The sequence below is a fragment of the Bombus affinis genome, chromosome 5 (genome assembly GCF_024516045.1).
Source record: "Bombus affinis isolate iyBomAffi1 chromosome 5, iyBomAffi1.2, whole genome shotgun sequence".
Taxonomy (NCBI): domain Eukaryota; kingdom Metazoa; phylum Arthropoda; class Insecta; order Hymenoptera; family Apidae; genus Bombus; species Bombus affinis.
Window position 1 is genome coordinate 5,022,487 of NC_066348.1, and position 14,474 is coordinate 5,036,960.

The 14,474-nt window shown below is 25.7% G+C and overlaps 3 protein-coding genes and 1 pseudogene across 5 annotated transcripts; 2 read left to right on the top strand and 2 right to left on the bottom strand.

Moving 5' to 3' along the window:
- The first annotated feature begins 455 nt into the window (after positions 1 to 455).
- On the top strand, positions 456 to 4,186 carry LOC126916606 (annexin B9-like). Its single transcript, XM_050722570.1, has 7 exons — positions 456 to 604; positions 770 to 821; positions 1,518 to 1,899; positions 2,021 to 2,173; positions 2,356 to 2,529; positions 3,071 to 3,252; positions 3,733 to 4,186. Exons 2-7 carry the CDS (start codon positions 792 to 794, stop codon positions 3,784 to 3,786), a joined length of 975 nt encoding a protein of 324 aa, XP_050578527.1. The 5' UTR covers positions 456 to 604; positions 770 to 791; the 3' UTR covers positions 3,787 to 4,186.
- Positions 4,187 to 5,131: 945 nt separating this feature from the next.
- LOC126916614 (uncharacterized) lies at positions 5,132 to 9,479 on the bottom strand (annotated as a pseudogene).
- A 122-nt stretch (positions 9,480 to 9,601) lies between these two features.
- LOC126916601 (leucine-rich repeat-containing protein 28-like) lies at positions 9,602 to 12,317 on the top strand. 2 transcript variants are annotated; one of them, XM_050722564.1, is made up of 8 exons: positions 9,602 to 9,837; positions 9,919 to 10,103; positions 10,450 to 10,936; positions 11,012 to 11,198; positions 11,303 to 11,461; positions 11,595 to 11,789; positions 11,875 to 12,120; positions 12,175 to 12,317. In XM_050722564.1, exons 3-8 carry the CDS (start codon positions 10,567 to 10,569, stop codon positions 12,239 to 12,241), a joined length of 1,224 nt encoding a protein of 407 aa, XP_050578521.1. In that variant the 5' UTR covers positions 9,602 to 9,837; positions 9,919 to 10,103; positions 10,450 to 10,566; the 3' UTR covers positions 12,242 to 12,317. The 2 variants fall into 2 exon arrangements, with proteins under 2 accessions (XP_050578521.1, XP_050578522.1); XM_050722565.1 differs by having other exon boundaries at positions 10,453 to 10,936.
- Positions 11,526 to 14,410, bottom strand: LOC126916602 (ubiquitin-associated protein 1). 2 transcript variants are annotated; one of them, XM_050722567.1, is made up of 5 exons: positions 14,323 to 14,410; positions 13,911 to 14,083; positions 13,399 to 13,713; positions 13,095 to 13,322; positions 11,526 to 13,013 (listed from the first exon to the last, which is right to left on the bottom strand). In XM_050722567.1, exons 2-5 carry the CDS (start codon positions 14,049 to 14,051, stop codon positions 12,564 to 12,566), a joined length of 1,134 nt encoding a protein of 377 aa, XP_050578524.1. In that variant the 5' UTR covers positions 14,052 to 14,083; positions 14,323 to 14,410; the 3' UTR covers positions 11,526 to 12,563. The 2 variants fall into 2 exon arrangements, with proteins under 2 accessions (XP_050578524.1, XP_050578523.1); XM_050722566.1 differs by having other exon boundaries at positions 13,911 to 14,355.
- Between the last annotated feature and the right edge of the window lie 64 nt (positions 14,411 to 14,474).

Sequence of the window (14,474 nt, forward strand, 5' to 3'; positions counted from 1 at the left end):
TGAGGAAATCCTTCTTTGTTGATATTCTCTTATACAGTCAAAAACAATATTTAACTGCAAATAAAAATAAAGAAATTTATTAAAATAAATTACATTGCATTCTTCTTTTTGTAAGAGTTGTTAATATAGAATATACTAAACAAAAAAATTGTGAAAGACGACTAACCTTCTAAAAATTTTCGGAAGAAGTTATTATAAAATTTCCAATTGAACTGAGTTATTCTATTATCATATGAGTATAAAGAAAATACAACAATATAATTTCAAACTTAAAAATCCACGTATGGTGTAACACAAATTTAATAAGAGGACATACAAAATACATTAACTGATGATATTTCCGAATCTTGACTTCATAATGATTAAGTAAATATGTAAGTATAAGTATATACGTTTATACATATAGTATCCGTTATGATGTCATTGGAAGCATTGTGACCTTTTTTCTCTTACTCATTACTCACTCTCTAGTTAGTAAGCACCTTGAAAGAACTATGTACGTATGTACATGACGTGATGCGAAAGTGGGTGTGCCCATCATTGGTTAGCCGGCTATCAAACGTAAAACTTCTCCCCGTTTTTATTTTTCGAAAACAGTTTATTGGTAAATTTTTAAAAATATTTTTATTGTAAATACATTTTCACGCATATAAGCATAAATTAACATAAAAAACAATAATATAGACTGTATTGCAATGTACAATACAGATATTTATATTATTCTTTGGTATTGATCAATTTAACTAACAATTATCTTTATTTATTCTAGGCAGTTTTCTGCGTAGTCAAAAATGTCACAACAACAGTATTATCCGTTTAAAGTAAGTATCTCTTAATTATTTATTAGAAGCTTAAAAACATTCTTTAAGTGACTGCTTTTAAGATTAGTCTATTTTTGGTATGGCCATTGATCGACCGTATTTTTATCGCTGCTTCGCTTGAGCTAATCAATCAGCGCTCAACTTCTCTTCGTATTATGAATATATATTTTTAAAACAGTTTATGCTTTATTAGAAATTTAATATTATTAGTGTTATAAATTCTTTATATCATAATAATTTGCAATAAAGTACTTATGTCCTTAGCACGAATTATTGGAATATAGAAAATTAAATTAAATAGGAAAGGGTTTAAGAAAGGCTTCAAAAAAGATCTACACACACACTTTAGATATAAGTTCCATATTATGTTAATATAAAAAAGCTTTTTAATTTTAAGTATATATTTAAAAAATATATGTTTTTTTGTTTTAATTTACTAAATATCGTTTTACTAAAATGTATATATTAAAAAAAAATTTGCATATTATTTAATGATAAACATTTTTCTTAATATTAATAAATCATATTTTTTTAAATTTCTTACATATCATAGTACCAACTTGTTAATAGCTTATAATAATGATTTAAGTAAAAAGATAATTATTATTCACATATGAATTGTATAATATAAAGACATATAAATATATAAATATTTTAATTTATTTAAAATGATATAAAAGAAATAATCCTCTATAGTGTACTCCAACGGTGTATCCTGCGGAACCATTTGATGCAAATGCAGATGCTACAATGTTGCGTAAAGCAATGAAAGGTTTTGGTACTGATGAAAAAACTATTATTGATGTACTTACAAGGAGAGGAATTGTTCAGAGATTAGAAATTGCTGAAGCATATAAAACTTTATATGGAAAAGATTTGGTTAGTGATTTAAAAAGTGAATTAACAGGGAAATTGGAAGATGTTATAATTGCTCTTATGATACCATTACCTCATTATTATGCTAAAGAACTACATGATGCAGTTAGTGGATTAGGAACTGATGAAGAAGCAATTGTAGAAATTTTATGTACATTGAGTAATTACGGTATACGTACCATTGCAACATTTTATGAGAACTGTAAGTGTAGCAATTATTTATCTTAATTAAATTTTAGAAAAATAAGTTAATATAAATTTATATAGGTCTGTTATATAAAGCATTTACATTTCTTAATTTAAAAATATTTTGTTCTTAACAGTATATGGAAAATCTCTTGAAAGTGAATTAAAGGGTGATACTTCAGGACATTTCAAAAGATTATTAGTTTCTCTTGTTCAAGCAAACAGGGATGAAAATCAAGGAATAGATCAAGCACAAGCTATAGCAGATGCTCAGGCACTTTATGAAGCTGGTATTTATAATAATACAAACTATTTTTAATAAAAGAGGAGTATATGATTATTTTCAATAATTATTAATAAAATAAAAGAAATCTGTGTTTTGTTTCGATATAAGAATTATTAATCATAAGTAATATAATATATAAGTAATATAATATATTTACTTGAAACATAATTATTTATTTTGGTATAGGTGAGAAACAATGGGGCACAGATGAATCACAGTTTAATGCTATTTTAGTAACACGTAGCTATCAGCAATTAAGACAGACTTTTATTGAATATGAAAAAATATCTGGTCATGACATTGAAGTTGCTATTAAGAAAGAGTTTTCTGGAAGCCTTGAAAAGGGTCTCCTTGGAATAGGTCAGTATTTTGTTTATAGAAATGTCTAATACAGTGTTTCCTGGATCATTGTAACAGTCAATACACTCTCTCATACAATCACTCAATACACTCTCATGATATTTTGCTAAATCAGGTCCTCAAAGTCATGTGACTGATTATTTAAAACAACAGACCAAAAAGTGCATAACAGAAATAAAAATTTCTATCTTTCTCTTATGAGAATATTATCAATAGATGGATGAAGTCTTCCTAATTAAAATAAGTACAAATATGATCTTACTTAGACTTACTTTCATTGGGAAAACCTTATCTGTACATTTGTAGTATGTTCGTTAATGTCTAATAAACACTAAAAAATTTATTTTTGCTGTAGGAAATCTGAACAATGCTCTATCTATTTGTAACTTCTTGATTTTGAACATAATTATAATGATGTGTGGGAAACACTGTACAATGAAATTGTAGTATTGATATTATTGAACTATATACTATATATTTATGTTTTAATTTAAGAACTGTATTTTAATATAATATAAATGCTATGATTTTTATATAACAGTAAAATGTGTAAAATCAAAAGTTGGTTTCTTTGCTGAGCGATTGTATGCCAGTATGCATGGTATTGGTACAAAAGATCGAACATTGATCCGCATTATTGTTTCTCGAAGTGAAATTGATTTAGGTGATATTAAAAAAGCTTTTGAAGAACGTTATGGAAAATCATTGGAAAGCTGGATTGCGGTATGTATTCATATTACTCTTTCTTCAATATTTTATGATATATTATTAGTTAGTAAAGTATTGTAGTATGTTATTAAAATATATTTCTAGCAGTACACTGTATATATAGTTCTATAATAAAGTTGCTTTTAAAAAAACATAGAATAAAAGTAAAGCTTGATTTTAACTAATTAAGTAATGTGATGCTCAGATAATACTCATACTCATGAGATACGTATTACATTATCGATCAACCATTTAGTTCAGTATATTAGGATTTATATCTAATTCATTAAGGAAAATAATCTTATAGATGTATAATGGGCTATTCGTGTATCTAAAGAATTAAAGATAACTATATATGATTTCAAAAATTTTGCTCATAGTACTAAAATTAGAAAGTAGTAAAAATTTCATTCTAATAAAAATTTCTAACTGCAGATTATATCACATACAATTGAATATTAACGTTCAAATTAATACCTAAATTTTCTGTTCTAGGGTGATACATCTGGAGATTACAAAAAGGCTTTACTCTCACTTGTTTCTACTTAATTAAGAGAAAATATTTCAGGATAAATTCCAAAGCTTTAATAATATTTATGGCCCAAATAAAAGATGAGTGTCTTGCACACTTTTGCTTATACTTTTGCTTTACATCAATCTATTAATTAAATATATGGATATAAAGGATTGTGCATTTTACTATATTTTTTACACAATTTTGGAATCTCTGAAGAATCTTTACGGTGCTATACTGTGCTTTTTATGATATACTAAAATTTATTTTTTATGAAGTATACTAGTTTACTAAATTGCATAGTTATATACTATTTTTTATTAAAAATGTTTATATATATATGTGTATATTTGACAATGAAAACCTACTATTTGTACAAACTGTTATAAAAAAAATCTTTATGAATATAAATATATTAAAATGTTAAACATTGTATATTTAATACGTTGTATATTTAATAGCTAGTCGTGTTTTGTAGATATATAAGTCTTAAAATATGTGTAAGTTATATCAGAGAGGAAATTTCCTCTCTGGTTTTATATATTTATCAAACATACTTCTATATAACATTTAATTTCAATATTTATAAATTCTACACATAGCATTATTATAACATAATTTACTTTTAAAAGTGTTTATTTTATACGTTTACAAAATTATTTTATATTTATTTTTATATACACGTAAAAGATACGATAAATATTTATTTTTTTATATACACCTAACTTGTTAAATATGCAAACTTTACAGCATCTAACACAACGCAAATACTCAAATAAAAACCAATAATAAAAAAACATACAGAGAACATAATAAGAGGAGATAGCATAAGTCCAATTCTCTTTTCACTATCCTATCTTACCTTAAGAAACCTTAGAAAATGTATACGACTGGTAATTAAGATACTAGAACTGAAATCAAATCTGAAATATACTATACTACAGTTTTATCTCGAAATAAGTTTTGCCTATAATAACTGGTTTCTGACTCAAAATAAGCAACTCGCTATCCCCTCTTCTTCATTTGAATTCGCCGACAGAGTGAGAGATTCGAAACGAGTAAGAAGTCTGTGAAAGCAAGAAGCCATACATTTTTGTGATTGAATGAATAGTGACATCATTTAATAGAAAACGAATAGAATATATGTAGTGCTTTCTCATTCTAATATTAGCGATCCTGACTTTTTATATACTGCTCGGTTGATTACTTTATGAAATTGCCGTTATCTCAAGTCTCTCATTCCTTCTCCGTGTTCTTTTTTGTCTCATTCGAGAATAAAATTAAGCCAAATAACACCGGTATAATCTCGAATGTATTGCTTATTTCGATCCGAAACTGTATATTACGATATATTATGTAGTTCACACAAGATACAGAAAATTATACAGATGCAATAGTAATTTATTATAGTTAAAGTTAAAAAATAATTAAAATTACATCAAATGTATACATTTGTAACACAGATTATATCAGACTTTAGATCTTACTGTAATAAACACATAATAATGGTACCATATAAAATTTAAAATTTGTGTTTGTATATTAAGTAGAGAAATAAAACTAATAGAAAAAGCTAATTTATTAAAGAAATGTATTTCTCCACTTATGTTAATATTGAGTACTGATCATTTTTTCTTGTTATTTCTTAAACTTCTACGTACAAATCCTAAGGAAATATTAATAACATTAATTATAGCTATCTTCATAATCATAATTATATAGTATCATATACCTGCGTTGTATTTAGTGTGTTTTTTATTAACAGAAAATGTTTTATTATTTGATGGATAAAACAAAGCTGGCATTCTTTCAAAACACTTAAGCATTGGAGTTGGTAAGGTTTTGTCTAATGGAATCCAAGGTGGACTAGGTAAAGTGTGAAATATCTCATCATAAATTGTATGAATATCAAGATTGTTTTTTCTGCAAATAGATAATGGGACAATAAAATTAAATAATAATTATTTTACAATCACTTACCCTGAACTTTCTGCTAATTTAAAAACAGCAGCAAATGCTCCATTTCTTACTGTATGTCTTAAAATATAACGTCCTGGAGATAAATTTGCAAGAGATTGAATAACATTATGTAAAATTATCAAAGTATCTTCAACTTTCGTGTTATAAAGTCTTTTAATTTCATTATTTATAGATATTGCTGTACGATGTTCTATTTGTAATATTTCTGATGTTTCACTTGATATTCGAACTAAAATAAATATACATACATTGCATTACTTTTGGGTGTATTATTGTAACATATTTCTATGCAAATATAATACAACTAATTTATTATACCGATATTATTGATTACAAATAATTTACCTCGAGCTAGAAATGTATGAGGCCTAAATATCAAAGATACCCATTGTTTCAATGCTTCTTCTAATGTTACAGCTTCAGCACCAAGGTCAGGCTGATGCTCTAATTTTGGTGTTAACAATAATAATCTTTGTACTTCATTCTCTAAAGTCTGTAAAAATAAGGTAAATAATTAACTAAACACTATATTATTAATTTTAACTGTTTTTCTCAGATTACCTTTTAGAAACATTTCAATAAATTAAAAGGATATTAAATATTACATAGCAAACACAAACCTCAAACCCATGTGTTTTTGTTCGAACTAACATTTTATATTCTTTAATAACATCTTTCATTAATTCATTCTGTTCTGAAAGTAGTGGTCCAATTGTAAACAAGTTATATGATACACAATTTTCCATCACTTCAGAGGTTCCACTTTGTATCTCTATTAATTCATAAAATTGATTACTTTCAATGCTTTTATTACTTGTTCTTTTTTCAGTTTTTATAGCTTATATAACTAGTAATCTTCATTAACACATAACTTGGGAGACATATATCTATATAAATATTAAATATATTTTTACCTTCATTACTTGTAGAACTAAAAGAATTGCAAAAATTAGAAGCGGTTGTATGCAAAGATTCTTCACAGTTTGTGGGATTCTGTTGAGTTAAAATTTCTTCAAAACTTTTATCCTCTTCTGATGCATTTGAAGATAACTTATTGTTAATTTTTGTTAAAGCATTTTCATATTCTTCTTCTAATTTTAATAGTTTTTCACAATTAACATCATCAAATATATTATCATCTTCATTACTATTATTATGTAGTCAAAAGTGTAAATTGTAATGTTATTCATAATTAATTAAAAAGAAAAATACAATTTAAATAAAAATATGTGGAAAGAATAAGTTTCTATCTTACCTCTCTAAATGTTTGTTACCAATAAAAAAATATTTCAGAATATATTTATACACCCAAGTATTTTTTTCTGGTATAGTACTTGCAACTGGGGGTGCTGGCTTATCTATGTAGATAACATTTTTATCATTATGCCTTTTAATGACTATGGGTAAAATCCACGAATTTGAATATGTTGGACCAATATTATTTACTAAACAATTAAGACCACTGGATGAAATTACCAAATCTACATTATTATCTTCAGCCAACTTTTGACAATTTGCATCTTCACTTACAGGTAGTTTAAAAAACATCAATGATTCTTTGACATTATCTTTTTTAGGAAGAAATCGTTTTTGTAATTGTTCTGAATTTATATGTAACATACATGGTCCTGTAAAAGTTGGCAACACTATCTTTTGTAATTTGCCCTTCAAAAAAGAAAAAAGCAAGATTTTTAAGGCAATAAAACATAATATATTGTTTTTATTACATCTCTACATTACATCTCTACATCTCTAATTATATACATTATTTATAACTACTTATAAATAATATCTGTATTACTCACCAGTTGTAAACAATTAGAAAGAAATTTTACTTGAATATTTTTATCTGCTACAAATGGAATGCTTGTTACTTCAGTGTAATACCTAGGTAATTTATAAATACATTGTAGCTTTAATTTCCAATGTAAATTTATATAATCTTCACATGTGATTTTAAATGATCTTTCAGGCCATTTACTTTTTGCAAATTCCAAAAATTCATCTTGTTCTTGAGATATTATTTGCTGTAAGTCCTACAATAACAGACATAATTATATATTATAGAAAATAACTTAAAATTACACTTATATAACTTCTTTATTAAGAAAGCAATTTCAATAATTTTTTATGACATTATGCTTTAAGTACCATATATACTTTTAATTCTTTTCTTTCTATTTGTGTTAGTTTCGGTTTATCAGATTTTGAAAATCTTAACAAGATTCTTAAACACATTGCTTGTTGTTCCTTATTTAGTTTGGATTTCTTAAAACTTTTAAACATTGGTTTAACAATACCAGGTATATAACATTTGATCTTTTTTGTGTGCTTAGGTTCATATTCTTTTTCCATTTTATTTAAGTCAGGATCAGAATCCTTCATTAGATTGATTTTAACATTCTTGTAATCTTCTTCAATATCTTTAAATGGATCTTTGAAATTCCCAGTCATAATTCGATACATTACACTTTCTTTCTCTAATCTTCCTCCATTAACAAAAGTATTATCTATTAGGTCTTCCAATGCAGTATTCCTATTAAATTTGATACATACTATTAAAATTTTTATTTATTATAGTTTAGAAATTTACAATTATTTTATATCAATTTCAATAATCAATATTTAGATAATAATAAATGTATTTAACATGTACATACATTTTTTTATGGCAAAGTATCTTAAACAACTCAAATATGTAATTAAAAATAGAAACTTTCATAATAATATAACAAATTACATATTTTTAATAAAGAATAAGAGAAAATATTTCTTAAAAATATTTTCTTCAAATATTTTTTATAGATTATTACATAAATATATGGAAAATAATTTATTTTATTAGTAAAATATAATTCATAATAAGGTTGAAAAAAATATGAAAATTAAGTAAAAAATACAAAATTTCTGTTTTTCATAAATAAAATTTATGTTTGTCCATCTCAAAGTATGAATCATAAATTTCATTAAAATGATAAATATCTATTTTCTGCTAAATTAAAAAAATGGCAATAATCTTGGTGGTTTCTGCTGATTAAAATATATACTAATTCTTAATAAGTTAAGATATTTAAAAATGATACTTCGTACTTACCAATCAATACTTGAAAATCTATCCATGATTAATAAATTAAAATAAACTATTCATGAACTGCATGTGCTCAAATTATCTTTTTAAATCATATTATTCTTATAGAACTTTTTCGTTTCTGTTTTATCAAAAATTTGTTTAAATTGTATAATTTAGGTTATCATACATAAGTCGTTACCGTTTAGTTTCTAAATTTGTAGATTTAAAGTTCACAACACTCTCTGATAACCCTTTAATAACGGGTATGACAATAACAGGTATGACAATAACAGGTTAGACATAACTATCATGGTCATTGACATGCACAAAATTTATTATTTTTTTTTCTTTCCGTTTTACAAATTTGCTATCATAAACGTCGTATTCTATTTACTCTAATTACATTTGTGTTCGAAGTAAAGAATTCATAATTGCTTTACGATGTTCTCTTTCAGTAAGCTGTTGGTGAATGGTGCAGTTTTAACTCCTTTATCTTGCTATACCCCTTACTAATCTCATTATTTAAAAAATACATGATGTAAAAAAAGGTTTCCGCGTATAAAAAAAAAACAATCTGTAATGATTTTAAAGAAAAAAGTTTGTAATGGGAAATGTAGGTATTAAAAATGTAAGAATTGATAGTTATGTTTTCAAAAATAAATATGTTTCTTTCTTCTGAATAAATACAAGTAAAAACATTATAAATTTGTACAAAAGTAGCAGCCAAAATAGCATGATTGTATATTTCTCCTCTCGCCGTGCATATGTACATTTTTCCCAAGTGTACCGGTGACGAGATGTGCTGATAGTGCAGTCATTAACCGCGAGAGACCCTCGATGTCCATTTTGTAGCAAAATTTCGCCAATAAGCATTGATGATCTCTACTTATTTCTGGTCACTTTTACTGGTTTACTTTTGGCTATATTTCACCGTGCCATGGTTAAATCAATTAATTTAACCTATATATAAATGATATATAGTGATAATAAATAATGTTCGATATATATTGATTATTATGGCGTGTACAAGCTATCGGTAAGATTCACGATTGACAATAAATAAACGTAAACACTTCTTCATATGCAAAATAATTATAAAAATATGTTTTACATTTAGTATTTGCCTTCAATATGAATACATATACATATTATTCGCAAAATTTTACACAATATGCTGAGTCCAAATTTTTTAACAACATATTTCATAAAGTATAATTAAACAAAATGTATAATCAGATATAATACAAAAAAGTATTATTATTTACCTAGTGTCCACTTTCTTTCACCATTATTAACAAAATAGTAAGTATAAACTTGTAATGTGAAATAGAAGTAAATTTTTTTTTAATATATTCATTAATAAATTGTATTTAATCAAATGAATAATGTATTGTAATAAATGGCATTGTTATATTTTGACATTTGCATTAGAAATGTCAACTTTAATATTACTAACTAAAACAAAATAAATTACAAAATAATTGTAATTTAAAATGTTTTCAAGAAATTATATGTTGTTCATTTTTGTGTCTATTGAAGAAAATGAGTATATTGTAAATGTATATGCAGTTATAAATTCAAAACAGTTATAAAATACAGTATAGAACAATATTGTTATATAGTAGGTTATTAATATAAATCTTTCAAGCAGGCCAAAGTTATTTTGAGCATACATGCTTTGAAGGTTGGTTGCCAACCTCAGAAATACAGAATCTACTTCTTCAATTTTATGTATGAAAACAATTTTGATTAAACTTATTTAAAAATGGACTCAGATTCTACAGAAATGGTGAAAGAAATCAAAAATAAGGTAATATTACATTGGAATTGCCGAGATCTTGTGGAATTTCCTGAAGCAATAAGGGTCTATGGGGGCCACATTCAAGAAATATATTTGAAATGGAATAAACTTACTACCTTACCTCCATGGATTATAGAACTCTTTAATGTAACTAATTTATATATCTATGGAAACTTAATCAAAGAAGTACCTCCAGAACTTTGTCAAATGACTCAATTAACAGTTCTTGATTTAAGTGCTAATAAATTAGAGCAAATATCTCCTTCTATAGGAAACTTAGTTAGCCTAAAATCTTTGTTATTAAATGATAATTCTATTAACAAATTACCATTTGGTAAGTTGTTTGATGCTATAAGAAATATCAAATGTATAACTTCATTTAACTTGAATTTGTATGTAATTCTTATAGAAATGAATCAAATGCATAACTTAGAAATTTTGTCTATTTCTGGAAATAAATTTGTTGCATTACCAGAATGGATTGGTTCTTTACCTAAATTAAAAGAATTAAGTGCTGATAACAATTGTTTGAAAGAACTTCCAAATAGATTGACTCTATCTCCACAACTATCAATAATTTCAGTATGCTCTAACAGGTTGTTATATTAAATAATTATTACATTAAATCATAATTTATTATCAATAAATTTTTGTTAACATTTCAAATGCTTTTATTTTATGCAGAATAATTTTTATGTAGGCTAAGATATTTACCATTAAATGGATTTGTATCATCCCCTTGCATTAGATTTGATGCAAATATATATTTGAATTATTTGTCTTATCCACTTCTTCATCAGTTAACATCTCAAATTCAAGATTCACATATTCAAAGTCAAAGAAATATCTTGGGCTATAGGTATGTATATTTTATAGAGTATATGCAATTTAAAAATAATATAATGAAAAATGTAACCTTAAAGTATGTTAAAATCCTTTAAAACAAATTTATTTGCATTTGTTATTGAATCTATAAATATATACAATCACAGATGTTTTACAACCCATTGTGAGAACAATACATTATATACAAATATAAAATTAAAGATAAAAATAGATGCTTTACATGAAAAAGATACTGATCTCATGATTGATTTACCACGCCAGCTTTTGAAAGTTCATAATATATATGAAAATAAAGTTATTTCTTTATGGGAATTAGCTTTAAGAAAAGTTTATACTGAAAGGTAATTGCTTATTTTTACCAAACTTAGACTTCTAATATCATTTGGTATTCTAAGAATACATTGTCTGATTGATACTGAATTTTAGATATAAACATACACTTAATATTTCTGTATCACCTATAAGCATAAACGTTCAATATGAACCAATTGCAATAAAAAATTATCAGAAACTTGATTTTAATGTTTCATGTAATTTGCTAATGAATGGTCCAACTAGTATTTGTGTGAATTTTCAATGTCAACAACCAATATTTACAGAAGCTTGGATCATTGTTGGTGTTAGTCATTACACAGAGTCTATAACAACAGTTGCATTGTGTTGTTGTAAAAGGTAAGATAAGTATTATATATAGATCCATGTATGATAATGGCTTTAATCTTTCAGATGTGCAGCTGAATTTTCCAAACATTCCAATATGACCATCAGGCATACTTGGCATTGTATAAATTAATGATATTTTATTAAATAATTCTGTAAATAAATTGCATTAAAAAATAAAAGTTTAATGTTTTAAATTAGAGTAAAAAGCTTTGTATCAATCTTCTAATATCAAAACATTTACATATTATTTTATCTTACAATGGCTAGTACTTTGCACTCCCACCATATGAAAAAATTAGTTATTTTATTTATTATATAATTGTTTTTAAAATAATATAATATTTCTTTAGGATTTTAATTTTTAATTATTTTACATGTTAAATTTTTACTTTTTATGCAGTAAAAAATTTGTTTAGACCATTATAATAATTATTTTTTATAAAATTCTATATTTACGCTATTAGGAAATCTAAAGCTCTATCGCGGTCGATATTACATTTTAAAAGTGCAGTAGATGCCTTTTCTTCAGAGAAACCTAAATCTCGTAAGACACACAGATTTTCATAATAAACTTTGGCTTTTTCTTGATTGTATTCTGTAAGAGCAAGAGCTTTTTCAGCATCTTCTCCGGAAATTCCGATTTCTTCTAAAGCTTGCACAGCCAATAAATATTCTACAATTTTTTTATTATCTTGACCACCTAATTCGCGTATGGCACGGGCAGCTCTTGATAAAGGAAATCCCATGTCGCTCAAATGCCGAGCTAATTTTTTATCTTCCTCTGTTAAATCCAATAATAAATTCATAATAGCAACTTGATTTGTTACCATAGGTTCTTCTTGCTTTAATGTTTCATGAGTGCTAGTGTCGGGACTTTCTAAATTTGGCCAAGGTTTCCAATCCTATTATATATATAATGGATAAGTAATTTAAAAATTGAAATCATTTAAAAGTATGCTACATTTTATAAAAAGTACTATTACCTCCATGAGTGGTCTTTTTAAATCTCTTTGAAGTTCTTGTACAATCGCAGATACACTACGATGTTTGACATTCTCTTCTTCATTAACTTGTTCTTGGTCAATCGTTTCATTTTTGACATTATCATTTTTTTCTTGTGCATGAATTTTCGACTTATCATTAACACTTAAATCATTCAATAAACTCTCTAATTTTGCTGGTGGTATCCATTGAGATGTAGGCTGTAATACCTAAAATATGAACAATATATGTGTTAAGATTATGATTTATTTCTTGATTATAATAATTAAGAGATATTTTATTAACCTGAGCAAGTTCTTCCATTTCATTAATTGTTTTTAATTCCATATTATCAAATGGACTGCTTGTATCATTATCAAAATCAGCATAGTCAAGACCATTTGCTTTCACATGATCTTGAAGATCATTGGCAGGTGGAGATAAAGGCTGTGGAGTAAGAATTGTTGTTTCAGGCACAGGTGCATTTATAGGCTTTGTAGTATCAGGCAATGGAGGTGGTGGTGGAGGTGAAAATTCAGTTTTTTGTTTCTTCCTTTTCTCATCTAATCGTGCATGCCGCGCTTTGTTATTTACTTGCCTAACATTACGCCATTCCGTCATCTATAAATTAAGTTATTACAAGTTATAGTTCATTTATGTCATTGACTAACATACAAGTTTATATTTGAAACCAAATTTACATTAATAATTATATAAATATATTAAGAAAGATCATAGGATTAATCTATATGCATTGTAAAATGTAAATTATTTTCAGATAAATGTATATTACTAGTTTATGTAAAGTAATACTCAACCTTCTCAAGTACTGATCGTTCCAAATTGAAATCATAAGTTAATTTGGATACATCCGGTAGTTTATTATTACATGCAGCTGGTAAACATATTTTTCTTGGAGGTTTATAGGCCTCTGCAATTTTAACATGTACTCCATCCATGTATGATGCAATTAAGTCACATTGTGCTGATACTGAGGAACGAGCCATATCTCAGCATTAGACGTTCGGTATTTTTAAGAAATAGTCAAAATTTTAGTCACTACTATTAATCTTGTATCATAACCTCATATCGTATTATTGTAGTTATATTTGTGTAGTCAAACTACTTTTCACTACTAATAATGCATATTTTTAGGAAGATATACAAAAAATCACATGTTTCTTATTATATTATATGTTAATTATACTAAGTTGCAATTTGACAACTTACGATGATTTCAATTTCTGATCTTCAACGAAGCCATATTGAATTCGCTACACACTTAAAATCGATAGAAAAACGAGAGAGAGAATCGATAAAACATTAGTCTTTTAGATTTTTAAGTAAAATACATAATTTAAAACTAAAATATGAAAATTTAT

Excerpts from the sequence above, each read along its gene's own strand:
- LOC126916606 (XM_050722570.1), top strand. The coding sequence starts at position 792 with ATGTCACAACAACAGTATTATCCGTTTAAA. Across the intron at positions 822-1,517 it reads AACAGTATTATCCGTTTAAA|TGTACTCCAACGGTGTATCC; the intron begins GTAAGTATCTCT and ends AATCCTCTATAG. Across the intron at positions 2,530-3,070 it reads AAAGGGTCTCCTTGGAATAG|TAAAATGTGTAAAATCAAAA; the intron begins GTCAGTATTTTG and ends TTTATATAACAG.
- LOC126916602 (XM_050722566.1), bottom strand. The coding sequence starts at position 14,099 with ATGGCTCGTTCCTCAGTATCAGCACAATGTGACTTAATTGCATCATAC. Across the intron at positions 13,714-13,910 it reads AACGATCAGTACTTGAGAAG|ATGACGGAATGGCGTAATGT; the intron begins GTTGAGTATTAC and ends CTTAATTTATAG. Across the intron at positions 13,323-13,398 it reads AAATGGAAGAACTTGCTCAG|GTATTACAGCCTACATCTCA; the intron begins GTTAATAAAATA and ends TTCATATTTTAG.
- LOC126916601 (XM_050722564.1), top strand. The coding sequence starts at position 10,567 with ATGGACTCAGATTCTACAGAAATGGTGAAAGAAATCAAAAATAAGGTA. Across the intron at positions 11,790-11,874 it reads AGAAAAGTTTATACTGAAAG|ATATAAACATACACTTAATA; the intron begins GTAATTGCTTAT and ends ACTGAATTTTAG. Across the intron at positions 12,121-12,174 it reads GCATTGTGTTGTTGTAAAAG|ATGTGCAGCTGAATTTTCCA; the intron begins GTAAGATAAGTA and ends TTAATCTTTCAG.